Below are 27304 nucleotides of genomic sequence, written 5' to 3' on the forward strand. Positions count from 1 at the left end.
TTCTGAATCTGCCATTAGCGTCCATAAATCGTTCTAATCCCACAAGATACAAGGTTTGTAGCCAGTAATACTCCCAGATACTGCACCGCAAATGGAGGTTTTCAAAGGAAGATATATAGAAGAAACAAAGCAATGCAATGCAATTTAACAGCAGGACTGGAGTCGATATTGGTTACACCTACGCAGATGCACTGGAGATTAGGGAGATTAATCACACTTGCAGGCTTTATTCAAATATGTCAGGGACATACCGGGGAAACAAGTCTGTACAAAGTACATGCTGTATACACATACAAAGTAGCGCAGATGTTTTCTACTGAAAAACTTGTATACTATAACATAAAATAAGACATATATTTTCTTGCTCTGATTACAGTAGGTTACACCCACGACATGCAACATATTTCTATATGGATGTATCAAAGCTGTCTCAAATGCCTTGTAATAATAATACATGTGAAATTAAAACATTCTATATTCTGCAACTCAACTGAAAACGCTGCAAAATATTATGGACAGAAAATCTATGGGAGTCCCTACTATTGTTTCTAACCCTTGTACAAGGAATGAAGCCCTAAGCTTTTCTCTTCTGCAGTGGTAGCGCAGGTCACCATGTCGCTGGTCTTCTGAGGCACGGTCAGTTATTGATTATCTGCCAGCACACAGAGGTCCTGTTACTATGGGAACAAGGGTGCTGGCTGATCACAATCAATAGTCTGGGACTAGTTCCATATCAAACATGCCACGCAGCACGCTGTCCTGCTCCCCCACAGTTATTTGGGAAAGAATACATTTAAAACTGGCACGTGCCAGATGGCAGTAAACGTTTACTTTGTTTGACCCTTAAAAAAGAGGCCCCAATCCCAAAATGTGAATTGGACGGGACACGCCTTTGCTGTTAAGGCAGATCTCTGCACGTGTGTGTGTGTGTGTGTGTGTGTGTGTGTGTGTGTGTGTGTGTGTGTGTGTGTGTGAGAGAGACAGAGAGAGAAATATCTATCTCCAAAGTAGATATTAACTCAGCCCCCACACAACAAACAGTAAAGGCTGGTCAATATACAGGTGCCTGATAGAAGCTACCAGGGAAAATAAAAAAACAAGGAAACCACTTATAATTCAGAAATAATTCTAATGCATTTCTAGCAGCATATTGTGCTCTATCCTTTGTTTAAGGCTAATCTTTCACATTAGATAAACAGCGAATCAAGAGCCACAGTCACATAACGAGCCACAGTCACATTAAACACTTTCCAAATGTACTGAACGCATAGAAAAAGAAAACGAACATACATCGAGGTGAGTTCAAAATCACAATTTCCACAATATGTAAGGCAAGGCAGCACTAACACATCACAGAAGCTAAATACATGGGGGGGAAAGCAACCACGTCACACTAATCGTCTTACCAGTCATCCTCTGCAAAACTACCCTCTTCAGCCTCAGGGACGTGACTGTTGGGAAAAAAATTATCTTGTTGACAAAGTCTACTGTCTACATGTTGAGTGAATGAAGGGTCGCCAGGCTTGGATTAAAGTTAGGTTTGTTTATGAGTTGGCAGGCGTTAAGAATAGGATAGCTCAGATGCCGGGAAGGGCTGCAGCTGAGGTATATGGGTTAGATTGACAGCAGTGATTATAATAGCCCTCTAATGGTTTACACTTCATGTCACTATCATGGCTGTATGCTGAATATGAAGATATCTCAATAAAAACATCTAAATCGTGCAAAAGTACAAATACATGGCCAAAGCTGCCAAAAAAAATTTCTATCACATAGCCACCCTGTTAAACCACATTTTAGCACATATTAAACCAACAAGATTTAATGTCTTAATAGCACGCTTTAGTGGTTCTAACTGAGCAACTGAGTCATTTTTCTTTTTTCACTTCATGGCCAATTTATATTTGCATCGGTGAATTGAATTATTGGACCATTAAAAGGTAGAAGTTGTTGATTTGTGACGCTCTAGTATTTGCTCGTCACTTTTCTGTTATTGTCCCTTACAATTTAATAATAATAATAATTTAATAATCGCACTTCCATTTATCATAGTTAAGCTAGTTCTTATTCCTAACAAATCTTTGTGTTCAGTTAAAAGTAACTGGATAGAATGATATGGAATTACTACTTAATAAGCAAGCATATTATTATTAAACTGTAAAACCTGAAATTACTAGACAAATCAAGTCAATGCAAAGTATTTTTTGTCTCAGCAGATGACCGTAAAATGGACAATAAAAGATAATCCCTTAAAAATGATTGGACCATTATTCCTTTATAAAACATGCGGTGCGCATTTTAGTATTCTGTGTATATTTTCATTGGTCACCAATAAATGTAACAATTAAAACAACAATGTGTGAAACTGAATGTGATCAGAGAGCACACTGTTTGTTCTAAAGCGAGGCACCAAATTATTTTGAGGTCTTTGCTCTGGCAGAATAACTGCAGTGCAGGGTTTTGAAAACTGAAATGAGCGGAGTCGACCAGACGATGTGCTCCGCTGAACATTACGACTCTCCGTTTGATTGGAATTCACTTTGATTCATACTGTGTCCCTGCTCACACTTGTACCTTCAGTAAAGCAATAGTGTGGTAAGGAGCAAACAACAAACCAGTCCGTCTGCATATGGGCGGGTTTGTTGTTGTTTTTCTTGGCATGTACAGTGATAGACATACCGGTATGTAAAAACTCTATCCAATATACAGATCCACTGACTACCTTTACTTTACAATGACAATTTGCCTTCTGGTTTATCATTTGAATTCATCTAAGAAAAGAAGCTTTCACACTGGTCCAAACTAATAACAGTAAGGAAGATTCTGGGAGCTTCCCAAAACAATCTCTCTCCTTGAGATTTGGACTCCAATCCAGTTGGAATTAATTAATGTCTACACTCTTGGGGTTGGCTTTATTAATTACAGCAGCACTTCATTTGTGGTGAGGAATACATGAGGGCGTCAGTGTGAGAGGGGGCTTTGAGCATGTGCCGGCACCAAATTACAAGTCACGCCACAGAGTCAGTTGTACGCATGTGCAAGTTCATTCATTTATATTAAATCATGGAATGTTTTATTTTTCGCTCAAATACTAGCGCAATACATCAGTGAACACACATTCACCTGCTGACCTGTTATAACTTCCCTCACCAGCTACTATACAGCCATATAACCACCATTGTCCTTGGTCTAATGCCCGGTAATTTTAGTTGCTTTGTTGCAAATATTTGTTCCTTTGAGCTTCTGTCAACCAAACCTGCACCCGTCTACTTAGCTGCCTATAGTGCCTACCCACCTTCCAGTACCTGCCTGTAAGCTATCTTATGCAATAAATCATGGAACTGCACCGCTCTCCCTGTTCTATCTGAGTTTGGTGCTGCCAGCACTAGTTCCCACAGAAACAAATATATTTATTTTTGGAAAAGCACCAGACACATTTTGCGACAAGAACTGTATTTACATTAATAGATTATAAACATACCATCAAATTGCCTACTTTTAAATCCTGTAAAGTGTTCCAGTAGTGTCCAATTTGTTTTTATTTTAAAGAAAATAATTTTTTTACATGGTTAAACCACTACAGTGGATTATGTTATTGCACTGTAAACTGCTTTTAAATCCAACCCTCCTGTTTTAAGAAATTCTTAAGAACAAGAAGAGCCGGCCAAATGATGGAATCATCAAAACAGCTTTGCCTAAAGAGAACCTTTTCTTTTTCCCTCCTTTAATCATCTATGTAGTTATCAAGTTTAGAGAGAGAGAGAGAGAGAGAGAGAGAGAGAGAGAGAGAGAATTCTCTGTCCCTGTTGACCAGTAGGCTTGACCTAATTAAATGACCATTTAAAAAATGGAAAGAAAGTAAAAGACATGCTGTAGCCCAAAACATCTTGATATAAAAAATGACATATTCTGCCTTTAATCTGCAGCAATAGTTTAAAAAATATCTGTGAATCAATATCTACATTGATCTTGAAGGTTTCACATCATCAACATGTACGTTACCATGACTTAAAGTGACTTTCTATTCTCAAACCAGGGATTGGAGAATGAGTTGTCTTTGTCTTCACACGGCCAGCAATCAAAGCACAATGGGAGCTTTGGTACAGAGAGCTCCAAATAAAATACTCTTTTGTCCTTTCAGCCTGCACTTCATCAATCATGCTTTTAATTGAAATCTAATGGGATTAATCATGTACAGTGTCAGGCTTGCACTTGCCTTTGTTCTGTAAAGATACTTTGCTCTCCCACTTTTTTTTTTATTATCAAAAAGAGGCTAGTTATCCACGCACTAAAATAATATAAGAGTCTACTCAGGGGAATAAAAACATTAAAGGCTGATATCATAAAATAAAAATTTAATCAAATATGCATTTATGTAAATGTAACACCGAGAACAAATAAATGAATCCGGGCTGAGTTTACAAGAGGATACTGTAGGTTGCCGATATTCTTCTATCAATAAATAGTCAAGCTTGAAGAGAAAATACTGAACTGTATAGCTAATAGTTTTCACAAACAACTCTAATATGACAAAATATGGACAAAAGCCAAAGAAGGAGTCAAATACCTTTGCTCAGGGCCGCCCATAAGGGGTAGAAAGTGGGAAAGCTTTCTAGGGCCCAGCCACCAGGTGACCTAACTTAGCCAACCTTTATTATGAACGCTATATTCGCAAGATAACTTTCTATAATAAAAGAAAACATTTTATTCATTGTTGCTTGGGTAAAATATATCACATTTTATATTGAAAAACTAAAAATATCATGGGTCGTTTTTCAACCAAAACAAGTGTTAGCTATGTATTGATGATGAGCAAGCTAACCTAGCAAGTTCAGTGATGCCAGGACCTGGACATAAATCAGGGTACCAGAAAAGAAAGGAAAAAAAAGACGGAACTTTCAAGGGCTTTAGACCCCCGGAAAATTCCTTAATATCAGTATTTCTGCACGCAGAAGTGGATTTTCAATTCAGAGATACTGTGATATTTCATCAAGTTTTGAGGGGGTCTATGTGAGGGTGTTCTGCAAATTATTCTGTATATTTTATCTATTATTTTCTAAGAAAATTTGAAAATTAAATATTTAGCCTTTAAACGAAGGTGGCAGATGGTTGTTATACTGATAAGGAAAGCTTCTGGTAGCAGTGCTATCATGGTTAACCCCCCCCCCCCCCCCCCCTACAGCATTGGTGTGTCTAAAAGCTTACATTACAGTAAATGTTACAGTAAATGTGCCAAAAAGCAGGTGCAGAGATCTTGCAAGGGCAAAACATTTCCGCTTGCGCACTGTGCACGCTCGCATCGTCGGTATCTCTGCCCACTATTATTTCCAGTAGCCCACCCTAATCTAACTGGCTAGAACCGGCCCTGTGTACAGGTATGTGTTATGTAGGAATAAGCGCATCATGCACTGATACAAGTTCAGTATGAGTAAAGGGGGCCCAATGACTGGACCTTTTCGGGGGCCCAGTCATTTGTCTGGGCAGGCCTGCCTTTGCTTGCAAATGTTGAGAGGAGCACTGATGCAGCTACTAATGAGAAGGCCAGGGAGGGGAAAGAGACGCCAGATGTACTGTGACGCACACACGAAGAGGGAGGCAATCGTAAAGGATGCAAAAGGGGGAGCAGGGAAGATTTCCTTTTTTTTTTTTATAAAAGGGCCGGCAAATGGAAACTCACCCATAGGCAACACCAGCGATGGTGCACTTCTTGAACTGCATCACGTTGCAGGTCAAGGTCCCCGTCTTGTCTGAGAATATGTATTTCACCTATACAGGTAGATAACAGTTACTTCACGAGTATACATTGTATTCTAAAAGATTGATAGATCTTACGAGTAATGTAAGCATAATAGTGTGTGTTGTTTGAACCGCTTACCTGGCCTAATTCTTCATTCAGATTGGAGGTGCGAGCCATGGCAGGTGTGTTTGTGGGCTCATAGAGCATATCAGTATCCTGAAAACCAATCACAAAGACCTTTAGGTATACCTAAAGTTTCATCAAATTCTACTTTACATCAGCCATGAAATAAAAAAATATAAAAAAAACTCAATTCATTCAGGCTCTTAATGGTCTTTTTCCTTCAAATAAATACTGGACAAAATGGTGCTGTGGAAAGAAACGCCAACTGAGAACTGCCCTCAATGTTGCTCAAATTCCTTGCTAGAGTTTTCGTTTAACATTTGATGAATGAAAGGGCTCAGAATAACTTTGGGCGAAAGAAACCGTACGATTCCTCAGCTAAGGTTGACCTAGTTGCTGAGGATATTGGAGCACATCACTCAAATGCACTTTGCAGTGGCTTTTAAAGATTTTAAGACATGTTATCTTTTCATTAAAAAAAAACATTCAGATGCTAGCCATGTGAACATTCCATTTTTTCGATAGGCCATTGTACCCCGTTCATAAATGTGCAATAATCGGTTTATTTGGCCAGCAGGGGACAGTGCAACAAGCTGTAAACATGGCATTGACACATTGTTGGTATGGCTTTTTTTACACATCAAGCATATGCATATTGCGTACAGTTGCATTTAAAGTTATCAAACTATTCAAAGTTGCAGCTGTCAACTCACCCAGTTAATGAAAAAGGCTTGGACGAACTTGATGACTTCCAGTGTGACCAGGAGACTGATGGGGATCAGGTTGTTGAACAGGATGATGAAGGTGAGGAAGTTGAGGCCAAAGTTAGCCGCACCGCCATCTATCAGGGGAAGAGTGTTTGGACAAAGGGAAGTGATACACAGGCGACTCATCAGTATGTGTTCAAAAAAGTGTATTATTATTATAAATGAATATGCCCAAAGCTACTTCCAGCCAATGATCAACATTTTCCCAATGCAGACAAAGTTTTGGGCTAACCTCATCCATTAGCTGGAATTAACCATTTCTTCCACCCAACCTCAACCTCATACGACTCAGCCGATTAACAGTCCAATTTAAAATGTCCCGAAAAATTCAAAGTAGCGAACAGGGACTAAATATATACTGTATATATATCTCAAATGTCTTTAGTGTCGCAGCAGCAGCCTTGGCATCCAGCATGAACCAGGCAATGAATACCAAAAAGCACTATGCAAAATGATGCTGGTCCCCCATAAAAGCCGCAAATAATTCGCAATGATCCACATGTTACCCCACTGACACCAAACATGAAAACAGGAGGGATGTGATTTACCTTTCCTCAGCTTGCAGGAGGTGCAAGTGTTACCTTCCTCAACCCAAGCCTTGATCTTATCATTGCGGTTGAGAGGGACAGCCCCTTTCCCCATGACAGAACGATTGCAAAACAAAAAACTGGATGGCACAAACAAAGTGGCAGAATGGAAGCTACTGCTACTAGTACAACAACACATGGAGGAGGGAATATTTTTTTCAGAAGTGGGGGGGAAGACAAACGTACCGGATGCTCTCAAGACAAAGGAGGGAGAATTCAGTCCATAGCACATTCTCAACCAACAAGGAGTGGAAAAGAGGGGGGGGATTATGCCAGCGAAAAACTTTAGGTGTTAATGATGATCACTACATGATCACCTCTTTTCAGGCATTTCTAGTAGCCAGCTTGTTATGTGATGTTGCACTAGATTTCTGCGATCAGGTGAGAAGGTGATAATGTGTTGAATCAGTAGAGTCATTGAAAAAGAAAAAATCAAACCATAGCAAACCAGGACATGCACAAGTCACACAAGTGTAAAAGGTCTTTTTAATTTGAACCCTAATTCTATACTTATTATTTAAGATATTATAGATATATTCCTAAATATATGCCACTGTTATATAATAGCAATATGTAAAAAAGATGTTCTAATCAAGCAAATTAACAAAAATATTTTTAAGGTGCAGGAGTTGGACTGTAAATTGTTGGCGTTTCTTTATTACAATTTGTTTTTCATTTGGTGTGTGGGAACACCACAACTCCTCGACCGTGTGCTAAAAGCAGAATAGCTCACTAAGACCTTCACTACGCTTTCAATTAAGACATCAGCCGTTTACTAAGAGAGATCGTCAGCATAAATTCAAGGATATAGTAATAAGTGAATAACTGACTACTAGACCATCAACAACTGAGTAATCTGTAGCAGGTGGCATGAATACATAATGCATGACCGTTGTTGCTCTCAATCTGCATATATAGTTAAGTTGTCAAAATGTACAGGCTTCAGGCCAGCACCGATCTGTGTCAGCATTCTGCAACGGGTCAAAGTCAAATTCACAGGTCATGCATAATCGCAGGCTTCTGTGACATATGAGCCTGTGTGATGCATGGTGGGCTAACATTAAATCCTCTAGTCCTGTCTGCACTTTACTTCCAAATGTTGCTAATTGAGTAAAATTTGAATAATTTAGCAAATTATAGTGATATCAGTAAATGGGATTTTTTTTTTAAATATCTCCCCACCTCTCTCTTTTGTCACAGGTTGGATAATATGCACTGGACGGAGTCTCAACAACTCCTTATGGAAGTACAATCAGTCCCAAGATGGACGCCTGCTTTATGACTTACACTCCCCTCATTGGTTTTATATAGGGTAGTTTAGATGTGGGTTGTAATGCCAGTGAGCACAATATTAAAACCCTTAGAAAATCCAATAGTAGCCAATGTAACATCTTATTAAAAAAGGGATAGTGTAAGTCGTAGTGCAAGCTTGAATTGACCAGGGCACAACCTCTCCTACACAGGCCTATCAGGGAACAGAGTAATGGCCAGAGTGCCACCATAATCACTTTGCAGACCAGGTTCAGAGCTTCATCACAACAGACCAACTGCCGCAGAAACTAAGCAGCCCATAGTCATCATTATGTATGTACGTCTTAAAATAGAGCCACTTTCTATGAGAGCTTGAGAATACTTCTTTTCTTCTTTTCTTTTTTAAATGAAGCAGCTTGTTTCTTGCCTCTCTGCATGTCCTTTGAAAAAAATCCACACAAGAGGAGGAGGCGGCAGAGGCATTTAGAAAATGTCAGCTCTTGCCCCTTGGGTTGCCCCACATGTTGTGTTTGAGCAATAAATACATATGAGCCTCCTGCTATGAAAAGGTCCCTGAGTACAACATTGTCTCCCTGGCAGTCCAAGTAAAACGCTGCTGCTCATTCCTCCTAAAGAATTGTTGGGTGATAAAAACATAAGATCAGGGTCTGAAGCTTGGGAACTGCAAAGTGTTTAACGAGGCACAAAAAAATGGAGGAAAAGTGAGACACTGTTTGCATCAGGCACTGAAAATAACTACACGAAGGTATAAGAGAGCTGGAGGGGAAAAACCTATTGTTGGATCCCTGGTATGTGCTTGTCCATGGCATGGGCCCATACAAAGTAGGGCAACCATATAGGGGGCGAGGGTAGGGGGCTTCATTTGCTTAGCAAAGGCAGAGCTTCAGTAAGGGGTTAGTAAGGGAGGGTCATTCACGGATGGCCAAGGCTTTTAAATGGTTGTTACCTGGAGCTGTTAAAAAAACGACAACAAAGAAAACAACAAAATCAAACAGAACATTAGAAAGGAACAAAAAAGTACAGCAGCGCAGTGATATTCAACCATTTCTTGTTTCACTCAAACTCATTCACAACACATCTAGGCATGTCACAGCCGTCTTTTCTCAGTTAACAGGGAATTAACTTATTCCCACATTGCCACATATTTCACTTGTAATGCGAAACATAGTTTAACTGAGGCAACATAAAAACGACACAACACATACCAGCATTTAGGAACTTAAAATGACAAATAAATAAGCTGATATGGACAAGTGAGACAAAATATGTGGAATAAGAGGAGCAGCGTGGGCTGTTGAGACTCTTACAGTTGAGATCCATGTACCAGGCATCATTGCCGTACTGGTACTTCCAGATGGTTTGGCCAATAGAGCAGACCAGAGAGATGGCCAGCAGGCAGCAAAACAGCAAAAGGATCTGAAAGTTGGTGATTCGCTCCACGTTGGACAGCTTCAGAGGAGGCCGAGTGGAATTCTGGGTAACACATGACAAGACAGTTGTGGTAAACAGAAATGCAGCAGTATTCATGTAACCAAAAAGAATACCCACTAAACACTATCCAAATGTGCTTTACCTGCATGAGCTTTGTGTCATGCCCAGTGTAGACCACCACACCATGCACCCATTGAGTGTTCCTCAGCTGGGCTCCTCTCAGCAAGATCTGGTCTGGACCCAGTGACAATGTACTGCAGTAAGAAAGATCCCTGCCATGAGTTCATTCGTCATACATTACCAACTGAATAAAAAGGCTGACATGTTCTCTTACTTAGCTTTCTTTGATAGTTATGGCTGACATTAAACGATATACTATTGAGTCCTTATCTTCAATCAATGAGGGTTGACCTTACACACAATTACTGATTTACCACACACCGTTCTGATTCATCATTGGTAAATATGCCAATAATAACATCAATATCCAATACAACAAAACTAAGTAATCTATCCTAACAGGACAGACATTATGCAACAACACAAACTAGATAATTAGAATTTTAAAATGCTGTGAGATGTTGATCACGTCATTTAGACACTTGAATCAAGTTTGTCGGATGAATTTTCAGTGAGGAGATGCGATTTTAAACATTTCATAATTTTGGTTAAATTGTTTATTAACTATAAAGTTATGAATTTTTTTGAAAATTTTGAATGAAAGCAAGCATGTGGAAAATGGGCTGAATATGGAGATGTTTGAACCAAGTTTGTGGAATGAAGCATGTTGAAGATATGGCCCGGCGTGAATATGGCGGAATAATAATACGGAATAAATACGCAGAATATCAATGCTGTGAATGCTTTTAGCATTCACACCAATAATCAAGTTTTTAATTGTGAAAAGATTTCCATCTATATGAAAAATACGGCTCATTAAAGACCTACTTCAGAGGTGGGAATATGAAGGTGTATTGAACTCTGAGATCCTATTTAGTATAAATGTGCAAACATTTTTGAAATCGGTTCATCCTAGCCTGAGAAAAGGCAGAAAGAGTTTGAGTGAGAGTGTTTTATGGTCTCACTGTCTAACCCTACATTTTACTAGTGTGACATCACACTAGTAAAAATGTAGGGTTAGGATTAACAGGACAGCTGGGCCAAGGGAAGACTGAGGAAAGACTGAGGGAAGAAAAACCTCATTCATTATATTATAATAGCGATTTTATAATGATAGAACGCCGGTTCCGTATGGGTGAAGTATTCCTTTAAGCTACTAACCCAATACAAGTAGTAATAATGAATGTTACAGTGCAAGTACAGCTCCTTGGAATGATGCTTATTCAGGAGAGCTTTATTGTCCCCAAACTACAGCATGCAATTCATTTTCTTCACAATGGCAAAACCTAAATATCACTGCAGCTGGGGCTTTTGTTTATTAAATATTCCCCCCAAAACCTCATGATGTACTAATACTGGCTCTGCTCCTGGCTAGTGAGTTAAGTGAGCCAGGTTTGGAGCTCTGCAACTGAGCCCACCTGTGTCCATCCAGACGAATGTTCCCAACAAACTCGTACAGATGGCGGTTTGGGCTCTCACACTCCATCCGGCCAGAGAGACGCATCAGGCTGTCGATGTCTTTAATGTCAGCAGTTGACTGGAGACCCTGTTGGTGCAGTAACAGCAGTGTTTTCATTTTTCATCAATGTGTTGCAAACTTGTAGACTATTCCTCTTTGACTGTTATTGTATGGACTGTAAGTTATATAAAGAAAGAAAAACAAAAGAACAATCACCTGTCTGATTTTAAGGTTGGTTTCTCCATCCAAATTAGATGTTTCAATGTAGCACATTCCCTGTGGTTCACTGTGTTGGAGAAGGAAAATATAGACACATATATGACAGTGAACAGTAAACTGATTTTCAATCATATACATATGTTTACTTAATCTAAGCTGTTCTTTATGCAATTTTTAGTTTGATATAATATGATACACTACAAAGCCAAAATGTACTATTTTCTTATTATTTCCCAAACTCACTCCAATGTTAATTTTGAAGCAGTGTCAATTATTTATAAATGACTCATTTAAAAAAGGGGTCCACATAAGCTCAAAGCTATAAAACTAGATTACTGCAAACAAAGCTGCTGCATGTCAGCCTAAAAGCCACTCAGCAATCAGGAACATTAAAGTGGAAGTAACCATTTAATGTGCACAGACATAACATCTTTGTTTGCTTCTACCAAATAGTTTAGAGGTTTATAAATGCTAAAATACACTACAAAGAGAGAGGGAGGAGAGAGAAAAGGACGATTTGAGCGAGCAGGCATGCCGAGCACAACAAACAAGAGCAAACAAGTGTGCCTCTGACAGACTTAGGCCACAGGGACATAGAGTTAGAGCATGCCGGTTCTGAAGGTCAGCTGGGTCTCCGTTTAGCTAATATTTCAATTGAGTGATTTATTAATTGCAAACACACGCACGGTGGAGGGGAAATTGAAAAGGAGATCTGTACCCTGACGCCAAACCACAATCAATAAGAGGTTTGGACTCTAAAACTTTATGCTATTTATAAAAACAGCCTTTAAGTACACTTAGGCTCCTTCAAATGACTGTAACATGCTGTGGAAAGTTACCAAAACTATCATCCCAAGATGCTTTTTCAACTTTAGATCCTGGAAAGTGACTTCATGCAAATAGTCAATAATCGAGTTAGATTTGTTGCATTCAGCGTGCCATACAAGCCATGCGAGGGTAGGAATATGGGAAATATATTCAACACCTGAAGAATAAGTGCTGTTAAACTAGATGTCTCCGTACACTCCGAGCGGTGTTCGAAGATTTTGGCCAAACATCGAAAAAGGTTTCTAACAGCACACTTTAAGTTAAACAAAATACAACATAATGACTACAAGTGCCAGTATAATGGCTGCCAAACCACAAAGAGGAAAGGTGTTCATTGAATCCAAGATCTGGTTGTTGCCAGAATGATCCCTTCCTTCCTCAAGTGTAAAAAAATATATACATCGATCTATATTTCTCATCTGTTTCAGGAGTGAAAGAAGAGCTAAGAATGTCTGGTTCACACACACACACCCCCCTCCCCCCATCTCTCCCACCGCTGTTTGGTTTCTGTAATGTTGCTGTTTATCCTGACCTGGACGACAGTATGACGAGGTCAGCCGGGAGGTGATCCCCATTTGCAGCTCTGACTACTTCCCCAACAGCCACCTGATATTGGCAGCCACGCACCAAAAGGGGGTGAGAGAGGATGTGTGGCAGTTGTTTGCACAGAGGGGGGAGGGGGGAGAGGAGAGGATGACAAAAAAAAAGGAGGGATGGAGAGGAGGATACAAATTAAAGTAAAACATAGACGGACAGGCAAACACAGGGAAGAGATAAAGAAGTGTTTCAGTTTCAGGGAGATGGGAAGAGGCACAACGGTCAGTCCTGTATGGCCATGAGTGCCGTACGGTTGGTCATCTGTTCTCCTTTTCACAAAACCATTTAGAATAATCATGAAACACTTTTATAGTTTATGATAACAATTTGTCAGAGGTATGAAGTGTTTAAAACATATATTTATTCAGAGGAAAGCAGAGAAGCTGGGAAGTTGTGAAGAAAAAAAGGGGCACATAATCGAACCAGCATGTCCAAATGGTTTTTTGATAAGGTGAAGGAGGTAGGTAGGTGTATGTCGTAATGGCAGACCAATTCTAATCCAAAATCACTTTTCCACAGCCCACCTAGAGAATTGATGGTTGTCACAACATGATGAATAGATTCACATCCTTTTAAGACTTTTGAAAGCTATGTATTGTCAAACTAAATTTGGACTCATGGATTTTTTTAAATTCAGGTTTTATTACCACTGCCAATTTTGGCTCAATGTGTAATCTAACCATCACCTCTTTAGAGAGAGCTGAGAGCGAGCAATAAGAACAAGAGGGGAGAAGTTCCCCATAGTCTAGCAGCAGGGGTGGACTCCTATACCTGGACGATAAAATGATGGCATCCGCAGGAACAAAATCACTGCCATTTACTCTAATAATATCGCCCGAGTCAATCTGTGGAAATAAACTGGTTACTGCTGAGCACAGCCTTTAAAACATCAATAGAAATGTACAGCTGGTAAGAAAGAAAGGTAAGTATATTACATCAGTAAACAAACGGAACAATATGAGAAGACACTGAAGAAAGTGTTGGTGGTCTTCTTTCATTTACTGCATAACATGTATTCATCAACGTTTTCAATCATAAAAACAGGTTTAAAAATGAGCATGAACAAAAAGGTATGCACCTAATTTAACATCTTGGCCACTGAAAGAGTTACTGGGAACTCCCAAAAAGACCAAACCGATATTTTGGAGAGAGGCTGCTTTTACAATATGCATGACGAATATGTGATGAGCATCAAATATTTAAGGCTAGCCTTTCTACAGAGGATTTGTATGCGTATGAAGGGGAGGGACGCTCGCATTCAACCAAGAAACACAGTGATTCCCTGCAGTAACCAAGCCGATGCATGAATCAAAGTGTCATTGAATCTAACCGTCAAACTATACTGCATGACAAAATAAGTCTTATTTTATTTTCTCTCTTAAATATGCAATGTAATTGAGTTTCTTCTGCAGTATAACTGATGCACTCAACCATAAAATGGATGGTTTATTGGTATTTTGTGCAGTGATAATAATATATTACATTGTATCATGTATATTGCTAGTGGGGCAAGAAGAATTGTGTGCATTTATGAGCCTATGAGTTCAAATGGCAACATGTTTACACAGACACAACATCTCAACATGTCAACATATACTTCATGTTATGAATACAGTCTTGTTTCTTGTCTGTCTTGAGAGCAGTAAGAAATATTTGATTTATACTGCAATGCGCTACATGTTGAACATACCTTTTACATTTCTGCATTGTTTGGTGTGTGTTTCTTCTACACCACCTCTGCTTCTAAGCAAATTCTTCCAGCAACAATGCTACAATGGTTACATTATGAAGTAAAAGAGGAAGCTTCTGTTTGGCCTCCAGCATTGCCTTCTAATGAATGTCCACTTGGAAACACTGGATTAAATAGTGGATGGATACTAGAGGGGTCAGAGGGTGAGTGTGAGTGTTTTGCTCAAACTCACTGTGTATAGTATGTGTGAGTTCTCCATAATAAATGGTGAAAGCGGTAGAATGAATGATCCGGTTTGTTCTCTAGGAGAATTAATCGGTTGTAATGAACATGAGTGACACATTGTGGGCACATTGAATATTGTTTATGTATTGTTGTTTTTCCTTTGAATTTGCTTTGAAATCGACATCATTGTAAATGAGGGTCACCCCTCAATTGGTCTCTCGAGGATAAATAAAAGTTAAATGAAATGAAATGAAACATACCTTCTCCCAGTGCACAATCTCCCAGGCACCATTCCTCAGAACTGTGGTGAGTAATGAAAGACATCAGGGAAGTAACGGTAAAAGACAAAGAGAAGGAGGAATCAGAGACACAGGGAGTATTTACAAAACACATTTCTTTTTAGCCATGTTAAAATGCAGACAATTACGGTAGGTTTAAAAAAAACTAAGGCCTACTTGCTTGTTGGCGGACTAAATATTTCTAAACTCATTTTAGCAGTATGTTCTTTACTAAAACCAACAACACCTTGGCTTTCCGATTCAAAAACCTGATGCAGAAATGGTTTTCAGTACCTTGACATTCTTTTTTGTTGACGACACCATCAGCATTGTGACGTTTCTATCAGGAAAGAAAAACAATATTCAAATAACACACACATACTCTCGTCTGATTTACATTTATTAAAAGGTTACAATCCATGCTAAGTTAAGATTCCAGAGTGGAAAATCTATTTGATAGTTTAATAGAAACAAACATGGGACAAACTAAACTTATAAAGAGGAACTATGTTTGGATTACAAGAGCCTCCACTTTTTATAGCAAATATTTTATATGAGGAAGAGGTTCTGAATGCACACCAGCACAGGGTTACAGTTACAAGACAGCAAAGAAGTTTTGAACTGGTGGCCCTAATACTGGTAATGTTAAACTTTTCGGTTCTATTATACACCATATTATATGGTCTTAGTGGTCCCTAATACGTTTTTCTTTAATTGTTTGCTGAAAAAAACTTTCAGATAATTTATTGTACTATGCTGATGTTCAGCTAATCTCACAATGGCCTATTTTTTAAAAAGAGCTGCAGCTCCCCTCGTAAATATACAATCTTTGAGCTCCCCCCGCCCCCTGTCCGGAAGCGAAGCCAGATACGCCTTGCCCTCTGTCTGTCAGGGCCGTGAACCAATAAAAAATAGGGGTGTGGGCTGCACAGTGGAAGCTTCTAGCTTTCCAGTTTTTGAGGTCAGAAACGAGGAGAATTCTGACTGGAGTATATTGGGGGGAGGGGTGGGGGTTTCAGAAAGGGGGAGAGTGAGAAAAGGAGAGATTGTTATTTTTTTTATATTTTGGCAGTCTCTAGGCACACTGTGGACCCATGGATATGTTAGAACACATTTAAAAAGTGCATTTAGCATAATATGTGACCTTTAACACTTAACTCCCCATTTGCAAGTCAGCTTAGTTAAAGGAATAGTTCAATTTTGTTTTAACCTTGTTGCCTCACTCTCAGGATCAAGACAATGTGTTTCCCTACTGACAAGCACATCCACTGTGGTCTGTGCATGTGCACTGTGCAGTGACCTCCATACATCATTTACCTTTATTTGACATGATCGTTTTGTGATGTTGTAAAGTTTATCTTCTGACTGTCGGCGGGGCAGGCTGACACTTCCCATTGACGACCAGTATTTGTGATAAGATAATTAGCGATGAGCGACCTCTGCTTATTTCTTCTTCTAAAATGCAAACACAGTTAAAGAGTTGGTTTCTTTCACCTGTGAGGCAACACGCTTAAAATGTAAAATATTGAACTATTCCTTCAACTATGCATTTGCAGGATATGATAATTAAAGTACATGTATACACATACACAATGTATGTGACCCCCTTTTTTTTTTAAACTCATCGGCACTATTGCTTGCTCTTATGTCCCCCTTGTCTGCTGAACAGTCATGCAATCAACTGTGACTTCAACAGCTGATTCCAAGGGACAGCCTGTCAACTGACATCAAGCTGAGCAATAACGTGTTGCACAGTCCGTCTCATACAAACAATCTCTGGGTTTTAAAAATGAAGCTGCTAAAAGCAATGAGTGCTTTACTTGATTAGTGAGGAGAGGACACATCAACTCACATCCCTGCTAATACATCAGTTTACTTTGGACAAACTCCAATTTAGTCTAATTCAAGCCAATTTAAGGCTAATTTGGGTAATTTGGCTCACTGTACTTTACATTTCAGGAGGAGGGAAAAGTGTTGTTGCTGTTGACTGCAAAACCACAGCGGCAGGTGAAGTGGGCTGCATCAATACACAGCTGCTAAGGGAGGAGAATTCTCCAATGGCCAACCTTACAGTCACAACAACATCTGTGTAATGCTACAGCTGCTATTCCATGATCAAAGCCAATATAATAAAGTCTCTCTAAAAACGGACTGAAGCCCACTGAGGCAAATGGCTATATGTGATATTTGGCTGCATATAAAACGGATTTGATATTGCTACAGTAAGTCACAAGCCTTCAGCGTTTTACACTAGGGCAAGAAAAAGTTTGCGAGTAAAGATCTATTCAAAGTGCACCCATCATCCACTGTGCAAGAGCCAGGCCTGCCCACACAAATGGCCCCTGAAAACCTCCAGTCAATGGGCCCCCCCTTACCCATTACTCCTATCAACAATGAGTGTGAGTGCGCTAATCCCTCAATAAACACATACATGCATTTGTAGAGAGACTAACTATCTTATCAACCAGGGACTTGCAGGGACAGTTGGGAGAGCAAGGGCTCATTATTATTTTAAAATAGTAGCACATTTCTGACTTAGCCCAGCATACCTACCAATTTATTTTGATTCCCTTACACTCACAAATTTGTTTAACAGATCAACAGATCTCTACAAAATAATCAGTTCACACATAGACATTGTTCTTCTTTAGTATTCACTAAAGCAAACAGTTTTTTCACAATTTGCAAGTTTTCTATGCTACTAGTTTCTGGTAAGATACATTTACACTAATTGACTGCACCAAATATTGCACTTTTTTGTATTTCTGCACACAACATTAAATCATTTGAAATATGTTGGTGGTATTGTTGAAATAAATAACACTTAAAAAACAACATCAACAACAAATTCTTCACACACAAATGAGAAAAAGGCGGTTCTCTACATGAATAACAGAACCAACCTACCCTCAAAACTATAAAGTTGGCCTATGTTTGGTTGCAACATTTAGGCTTAGTTCATTCTCCTCTCATCACTGCAAAAGCACTGAAATCATTACAAAAAAAGTTCTTAATCTTTGAACTCAAATCTGTTCCTTCAATTATTTCCAACTTCTTTGTGCCTTGTGTCTTTCTTTGCATTAAGAACTTTTTTAGGTCTATTTAAATTTTAAATTTTTAGAAACAATACAGAAAGCAGGACCTTGGTGGTTACGGCAATAATTAAAACAGGATGATGCTTCATTGTGGTCTGGCCCGGCTGGTTGGTCAATTGGCCAGGTTTCTGATAAACTGGTCAGACTTGGCTGGTCGTGTCAACCTGAAGACTTATGTCAAAGCCTTTAGAAGGTATAGTCCCCAAAGGGAAATTCTTTTTCACAAAAATGTGCGTTAGGTGGAGAGAGAATTTAAACCTGTTTGTAGACTCAGGAAAATTACAGAGTAACTAATGTAGAGGAACTACAAAAGATACCCAACCTGTTTTTTCATGGGGTCCAAATACTTTTCACTACGACACCCAGACACAAGTAGCAGGAGGGCCTACATGTGTTTTCCGTGAGCAGGAACGACTCAGGAAATATAATCCAGCCAAAACTGTTTAATATCAAAACTCAATCTTGTCACCATTTGGCACACAAAGGGTTTATAGGATGGATTATGTTTGAAACAGTTACACTCCGCTGTGCTCAATCTGAAACATTTTGAACATTTCTGCTTTTCTACTGCTTTTTAAATGGCCGTAAGCGAAGCCGAGGCTCTGTGTAAACACCCAACTTTGAATAGATATAAACATAAATATCTAAAAATCTAAAAATAAAGTTTAGCTTAGTTAGGTACTTGGCTTCCAAAGACCATGGGCCTCCCAAGTGGCTGGGCCCTAGAAAGCCTTCCCACTTTCTACCCCTTGTGGGCGGCCCTGGCAAGAGCCATCAGCTAATTTCATTCATTCACACCATCTGTTCTGCCAGTTCAGACCCTTCTCTATTCGTAGACCAGTGGTAGGGGTGGAATTGTCTTTAGTTCAGCTACTTCACAACTTTTCCTGCCTTTCACCACATTTCATTTTCTCTCTCACTTCATATCGCTCCCGATGGACATGGATACAATGGAGATGTGCTGTATTTAGATGATGTGTGCAATCAAAGTGCAGTGGAGGGCAAGTAGCACACAGAGGTTATTTGTAAATACTGCAGTATCAGGCCTCTATAGAGCCAAATAATGAAAGCAGCAGAAGACAAAAGGGTAGAGCATCTGCCATGTCACCTTGATTAACCTGTGAATATGCCTTCAACCCAATGAGACAGTGAGCAGCAGTGAGGGAGGTTTAGCCACACAATGGAAACAACATTTCTATTGTTCTTTTCAACAGCGGTTTTAATTTCAGTCTGAAGGGGATTCTTAACTTAGTAATAAGAAAACAATGTTACTGTGTGAAAGTGCACCACACCCTATTGTGAAATAGACTGCAGCGTGTGATTCACATTTCAGAGTGAAATTTTTAAGCTGAGAGATAGTTGAACAATGCAGAGAGAGGTAGCAACAAGGCAAGATACATGTGGAACACTGTATGTCCAATAGTGCATGATTCATGAAGTTAGGGGTCGATATTGGCCCGTCAGGTCAACTTGTGAGGGACAGCACAGTACAGGGAACAGACGTGTGTGCAGGTGACCTTCAGCATTAAAGACAGAGTCATCACCCCTCTGTTCCCATGTTTTTCACAACAGGCTGAGAGGAAAAAAGTGCTGCGCTGGTCCCTTCAGCACGAGATGGAAGCTAATAGTATCTGTCCGCCGGGACCTGCATAGAGGATCGCATTGCAGGGTCACTGCAATACAGTAGAAATGCGACATTCCCTCGCTTAGTTCAGATGGACTTGAGTGGATTGCTTGCCAACACAAAGTACACATATTGTGAAGCCTTTCACTTCCCAGAACATTTCCAGAATTCTCAAAAAACGAAAATAATACTGAAAGTCACCTTTCCCACTAAATCATGCATAACCATAACATGTTCCAAGGATACGTTTAACAGTTCAGAATTCTCAAAGGGCAGACAGTTGTTTTGTTCTGTTAGGACTAACTGCCTTTGTGCATGGGCATTCCGTATGTAGGTTAATTGACTAAATGAGTACCGTGGGTGCAGCATACACAGCTGTGACCTCTGGAGAGAGTGTGAGTGTCTGATGGTGTGTCTGTCTACAGTATATGGTGGGGGGATCCTGCTGTGCTCACATAACCATCAATGTTCCCTCCCTGCCCCACATACACTCACATAATCTATAGGAGGGACGGTCTCTTTAAGTAAAGGACCATCTATTCAACGTAGTATTGATTTACAACTACTTGACCAATAAAATTGATAATCATTTTCAGATAATTTGATTTTACTTATGCATTGCATCATGTGCTCATACTTTTGTCTGTTGATAGGTTTACTGAAATTAGAACGAAAAAATTAACTTCTGCAAACACTGAAGGCAAAATGCAGAAGTTGTGTACAACATACTTTTGGATTACACAATGTACATACTGACATATGGCCAATGTATGCAGTATATTGGTTTTTCTAAGCCAGATGATCTAACCTTCTGTGAGAACATTGTATAATAAATGCTCTTGATTGACAATATATCTTTCTTTATATGTCCAAGCTGTAAAACTAATCTTAAAATACATTTGAGTAATACTAGGTCTTAATGGTTTTTAAAAATCAAGGTTGAAAAAAAAGAGTTGCAGAACGAGAGATCTTTGGATGGGGTGTAGACCAAGACTGGTATCAATTAATATCTGACATTTCTCTTACCAGATCCTCAATGATCTCCTTGACAGCAGCCACCACCAGGATGAAGAGAAGTGGCACCAGTGTGGTCCAGCGACCAGTGGGTGACACATCTGGAATTTGCTAAAATGAGACAAAAATAAGGTAAAATAAAGTCAATTCTTAAATTATGTTTTTTTTTGTCAAAGAAAACAAATAATACACAGGTTGTATTTTTTTTATCACTCAAAATAAGGCAACGATGGTGCTTCAACCAGTCCCTGTTCCAAACCTACCCACTGTGCCAAATTCATCTGCTAGCAAACTTTGAAAGGATGTCAGTGGCCAACAGAAAATGATTGCCTTTCGCTGCTAACCATTTTTGACTTAAATGAAATGCATAGTCTTGTGAGATTGTTTGCATGTTTGACAAGATTGAGATTGAGAATTGTACGTAAAACAAGAGAAAAATGAGGTAGATCCAGCACATAGGATTTGTTCGTACTATTGTAATGCTCTCATAACCACTGAACATTTAATTATTCTGCTCTTTTAAGTCCTTCTAAATTAACATTCAAATACCAGCGTAATTAGAGCCAGATGAGGGCAACAGGAGACAGTCTCTGTTATACTGCTTTAAGGAAACTTGATTGAAATAGATCCATCGTCTCCCTCATCTGCATTGGATGTTTAATTCAAGGTCGCAGCATCGACAGGGCAGGTAATGAAGATTCACACGGACTTCTGTTCAAAGCAGCTTCTTCAAGGTCACTGCATACATCCATTTCCCACCCTCAAAGCTCTCATTAACGAAGGGTATTCTGTCAGCACCAACATAGGTATAGATAGAAATTGAGTTCTATGCAGTCTTCCTCTTTTCTTAATGAATGTTTTCTGCTTCGAACACCTGAGACATTGATTTGGGTTCCTTTGAATCATTCAGTAGTGATTGGTGGTTGAAGCTTTAAGTGTTCTTCAAAAAGGATCTATGTTGACCTACAGTGCAGGCAAACCACTGCAAACTTCCCTGAGGCTATTGTTGTGCTAGTTTTCAATCAATCCAGGAAGTTGGTGCACTGCTAAGATACACCAGAGATAAACTGTGGCATTTGTTGGGCAGTAATCAAAATAGATAATCGGCGAGACACTGAAACTCAGTCTCTGCCAAGGAGAAGCTTATTTCTTTCACAAATTGAATGCTAAAGATTTTCACATCAGCATTTGGCTCAAAAACAGTTGGACTATTTGAGCAAGTTGCCATGTGACTTTAAGTGAAGCACAATGCAGCTTCTTTACTGCTGTAGTGATATGGGTACAAACAGTGACGTACCAAAATACAGCAACCCATTATACCCCATGCAGTTCCAAGTAATGTAATATGCAGTATAGTGTTTTGAGCCTGGAATCTAGTTTCCTTCTAAAAAGGAGGGACATGCATAGTATTCCATGTATTATTCATTTTGAGGCTTTATAAAGTACTCTGTAGGTGTGTGTGTGTGTGTGTGTGTGTGTGTGTGTGTGTGTGTGTGTGTGTGTGTGTGTGTGTGTGTGTGTGTGTGTGTGTGTGTGTGTGTGTGTGTGTGTGTGTGTGTGTGTGTGTGTGTGTGTGTGTGTGTGTGTGTGTGTGTGTGTGTGTGTGTGTGTGTGTGTATGGAATTACAAACATGACCTTTGGGAATGACTGGCAAACAGAAAAAAAGACCACACGGACATTAATCAGAACAAAAAGGCAAAAAGCAGTGGTTCAACTTTATTGATGTGGTTAGCCAGTTATCTTTCATTTACAGTCACACACTCGCCACAAAGAACCACATCTTACCTGCAAGAGTGCAATGAAGAGAAAGAAGGCGTTGGCTGCCCTCCTGAACTGTGAGTAGAGGAACCGGGGAAGGAAGGTGAGGACATTATACTTGGCTGTGCTGCAGACCGCATCAAGCAGCAAACAGGCCGAGAGAGAGAGAGAGAGAGAGAGAGAGTGTATTATTGAAATTGTAAACACATACAAAAATAAATCTGAAAATCACCTGGATCACATCTTGTCATTCAAATAGATTTAAACTAGACAATCCCTTGCCCCAGATCCCACCCATTCAAGACAGTAGTTTCTGTCACTCCTGTCACAGAGACAGGGGGTGACAGAGGTGGAGAGACGGTGGTTTATTGAGGCTGGCGGCGTACTCAACAGCCCAAGAGTAAGACCTCCAGCAATCTGATTTACAGCTGTGTTAAAGGGCCTGTCAGTGCAGCCACTTTGGGATAACATACAACTGTATATGCCATGACGAATGCCAGGCCAGGCCACAGGCAATGCTTTGCTTACTGGCGTGCACACAAAAGCTGTCAAACATGTACAAGCAGGACATCAGAGAGTATAGCCTCCAACTCATCTTAAGGGCCTAAGCATATGGAGGTTGACATTTGTGATATCATATTTGTTCCCTGTGTGACAGAATCCTATTTGACATGAACATCTTCAGCATTTTTCAATTGTAGCACGTTCACCAGCATAATGTTAAGTTGTGAAGTGGGAAAGTGAGCTAGCAGTGAATCGAGTTAAGAAACATAAAAAATAGTCATACACTCTCATTGTGGTTGCTGGTACAGCAGAGTTGTCCATGGTGAGTGAGAGGGACAGAGTGAAAGCAAGCGAGTAAGAGCAAGGCATTGTTCTGACAGCGTTCAATGTAATACCAGCCTCACAGAGGAGCCTGTCAGAACAAGGGTCAAGAAAGGACCAGCTTTGTAAAAAGTGTAGTCCACTTCACGGTAGTTATTTCAGTGTTTCTGTAAATAGACAAAAAAAATCCTGGGGCATTTGAACAAACTGCAGACCGATAGCCACGTTCATTGATGGCATAACAGAATAATATTGAAGCAAAGACAGATCATTTAACAACTGTATTTATAGCATTACAATATTTGTATATTAGTGTATCTAAGGTTGATGTAGCGGTAACACTTTATAATAACTATCCGTTGTAACTCGTTAATAGATCATTAGTAAACTCTTAATTAATGATTATTAATGATTTGTTAAGTGTTTGTTAGCAGTTTGTTAAGGATTTATAACAATGGTAGATAGTTAATAGTTTAATAATTGAATCAGTTCATCTGGGAGGTAATCCGAGATTAACTGATCACGTCACGTTCAAGTCCATGGCATGCACAGTGTGTATTGAGTTTATTTAAAAATATTTGAAAAGGGGCTGCCCTCAGTTGCCCATGCACTGTGTATAGTATATAGCCTTCAGCCTCGTCGGTATCTCGGATTACCTCCCAGATGAACTGATTCAATTATTAAGCTATTAACTATCTACCATTGTTATGAATCCTTAACAAACTGCTAACAAACACTTAACAAATCATTAATAATCATTAATTCAGAGTTTACTAATGATCTATTAACGAGTTACAACGGATAGTTATTATAAAGTGTTACCGATGTAGCAATAAAATCCCAGTTGAGTTTTTCTAAAACCGTTTGAAATGTACAGGTTTCTCAGTTCATCTTGTTAGGGAATTATAGTTCTTCAGGCTTATATCACAATTATTGTCTTTGTCTGTCTTTCTCTCAGATAATAGTTCCGCTTTGTCGCCTGTTAGAAGAAACTGTGAGGTCAGCTGTACAGCGCATGTCTCATCTCCCTAGATACCAAGGTTGTAATGTTCATTGTGTTCAGCTCAGCTTGACATGGCTTGGCGCCCAAGCCAGTTGCCCTTATAGATTGCAAAGAGTGTGTGCTGACTGAGGGCAGACATGATTTAGGTAAACATAGTTACTTGTTTATGATTAAGTATCCTATAATGTGTTTCAATTTTGATTCTCTCTCATTCTCCTCAATCATTATTATTGTAAAAAATTATATTGAATTTTTTTATTATTTATTTATTATATTTCCGCTTAAGACGTCCAAGCCTCCCGAAACTTCTTCAAGACCGAGGTTGACTAGCTTTAGGAAATTTGACAACACTTGGATTGTCTTACTGACAGGACCGTACCTGATACCATAGGTTTCATCATGCAAAGCCCATAACAGTACCATGGATGCATTAATATTAAGTAGTAGTGGTCAACCAAGAGTGCCTTCTTGGTAGTGCTAATGCATAGTTACCGTCTCTGTCGATCCCTTCAGATACAAAGTAACAGTGGTGGGTGAAGCTCTGACGTAAGTTAAGCCTTTGCATTATCAGTCCTCCCTTTCAATACACATGGCATGTTGTCTTTGAGGTCTTTACTTTTTGCTCTGCCTATGACTGTGTTGTCATCAGGGGTAGCAGTGTAAAAAATTATGTCTCCTGCCCTGCTTTACTGTATGGTTCATTCAGTACTGTACAGTATACTACTTCACTTCTTGTCTCCCCACACAATGTCTTTGTAATCACAGAAGTTCCTCATCAAAACGTTTTCATTTAGAAATTGCACAACCATTAAAAAATAGATTTGACATCTAGTGGGTTTAACTGCATCAAAATAAACACATAGCGCAATTATGCTGATTCCATGGTTGGACAGGTGTTAACATAATATCTGACTTGGCTTAAAAGGAAGATGATCTAATATTAGAAATATAGCATGTCCAACTCATTTTCTCTGCAAACACAGCTGAACCCAGAACTAGTACAGGCATTTTGTGAGAAAATATGGGTGGACCTCTCAAAAAGGCAACAGAAACCATTTCAACTGTTTTTGACTCATGAATATGTAATTAATAACATACTAAAAGTCTTAAGGAATCCAAGTGGTGGAAAGTTATTTTCTAAGGGGTTTCTTAACCATACCTTTATGTCAATTTTTGGCTTCCTAAAGTACCGTTTTATGGTAGAGGGGATATGTGCAAAATTGTTAACCTTTTCAGAAAAGCTTGAAACTTGGTACACTTATATAGTTTGGGGCTCTGAACATTTTCAGATATTAAGCCATTGCAAAATGTAATCATGGTTACCATGGAGACCATTTTACTTTCCGCCATAGCCTAATTATGCATTTTTCATCATAACTCCTGAACCAAACATAATACCACATAACTAGTGATGTCTAACCCTATGTTTTCATGGTCAGGGATTACTGTGATACCACATACAACATCAGAAACAGTTAAGGTCAATAGTTAAGGGTGAATCCAATGTAAATTTATTTTCTGATATCCACACAAATCGTTCATTACTGTCCATATCAACCGACAACTTTGTTTAACAAGAGATATGGTACAATGCATGTGCAAATAAATGATTAACTATGAAGTCATAATATTAATTTGATTTAATTTTCTTGCCATAAATGTATTAAATGTTTTCAAGATAACAATGTCAAGTTATTTTTGGGTAATTTTTGCCTTTATTAGTTAGAGAGAGAGATCAGAACCATATGACCCGACAGCAGACCTGGAACTCATATGGAAAACTGCCATCCTGTTTGTCTCACAAAGGCCAGCATGGTCTAGTATGATGCAATTTGCACAGCATGGCAATCACCCGGGGTAAACATCCTTTGTGTTTACCCCATTGGTTGATATGAGACGTAGTGACCCTACATGCATCTACTCCGCATGTAAGTTCATATGTGAACATGCCCACTGCCACAATTCCACCCCAATCATCAAATTTTATCAACCACTGGTGGAAGGCATTTTCTTATGAAAGCAGCTGAGCCAGAGGTTAGTGACTTGGGGGCTTCCACACTGATATGAGTTGTTGGGGTCCATTGTGCATGTTATGGTTGATGCTGGGAAGAGGAAGTGATAATGATTTTCTATGCAGCCTTTGTGCACATTATGACAGGGAAGATGTTTGGATGGGATTTGCATTGAAAGAGTCCTTAAGTGCCCGATTCTGCCTGATGCACTTGTTGTAACTCCCCATTAGCTGCAAGGAGATCCAAAATACTATGATGAAGAGATGTCATCAGCAGATGATACCTGCTGGAGATAGTTTATAAAACTCTGGTGTCAATTAAGTTGCTGCAATCTATGCAAAGCTGATAGACGATGTCTGCAGAGAAGACTTGCCATTCTGATGTGATTCTCAGAATAAGATGACTTCTCAAATGCAAAACTGAATCCTTAAAATCCATTGGTAGACATATTTTGCAAGTTTCTGAGAATTGGGAACTTCACCTTGAAACAATATCAGAAATGCTTCCTTTCATGGCAGTATCAGGGCATCATCTCTACACAAAATCAGCTCACATCTACAGTATGTGCAGACAGGGCCGCCCATAAGGGGTAGAAAGTGTGAAAGCTTTCTAGGAGCCATGGTCTTTGGAAGCCAAGAA

At 39.3% G+C, this 27304-nt stretch overlaps 1 protein-coding gene across 2 annotated transcripts in view; it reads right to left on the minus strand.

Annotated features, from left to right (window-relative positions):
* The window catches only part of atp8a1 (ATPase phospholipid transporting 8A1), a 103600-nt gene that overhangs the window by 56159 nt on the left and 20137 nt on the right, over positions 1–27304 (minus strand). Inside the window, exons 3-15 of one of the 2 annotated variants that reach the window (XM_080035557.1) lie at positions 22853–22952; positions 21079–21177; positions 15628–15673; positions 15316–15356; positions 13076–13149; positions 11713–11782; positions 11456–11583; positions 10060–10171; positions 9794–9959; positions 6574–6701; positions 5876–5953; positions 5678–5766; positions 1407–1451 (exon numbers count right to left, since the gene is read on the minus strand). In XM_080035557.1, the coding sequence (XP_079891683.1) occupies positions 1407–1451; positions 5678–5766; positions 5876–5953; positions 6574–6701; positions 9794–9959; positions 10060–10171; positions 11456–11583; positions 11713–11782; positions 13076–13149; positions 15316–15356; positions 15628–15673; positions 21079–21177; positions 22853–22952 (1176 nt within the window). The remainder of the gene's footprint in view (positions 1–1406; positions 1452–5677; positions 5767–5875; positions 5954–6573; positions 6702–9793; positions 9960–10059; positions 10172–11455; positions 11584–11712; positions 11783–13075; positions 13150–15315; positions 15357–15627; positions 15674–21078; positions 21178–22852; positions 22953–27304) is intronic. The other variant, XM_080035558.1, reaches the window with a different exon arrangement.

This window comes from Ammodytes marinus (genome assembly GCF_949987685.1).
Source record: "Ammodytes marinus genome assembly, chromosome: 10".
Lineage (NCBI taxonomy): Eukaryota > Metazoa > Chordata > Actinopteri > Uranoscopiformes > Ammodytidae > Ammodytes > Ammodytes marinus.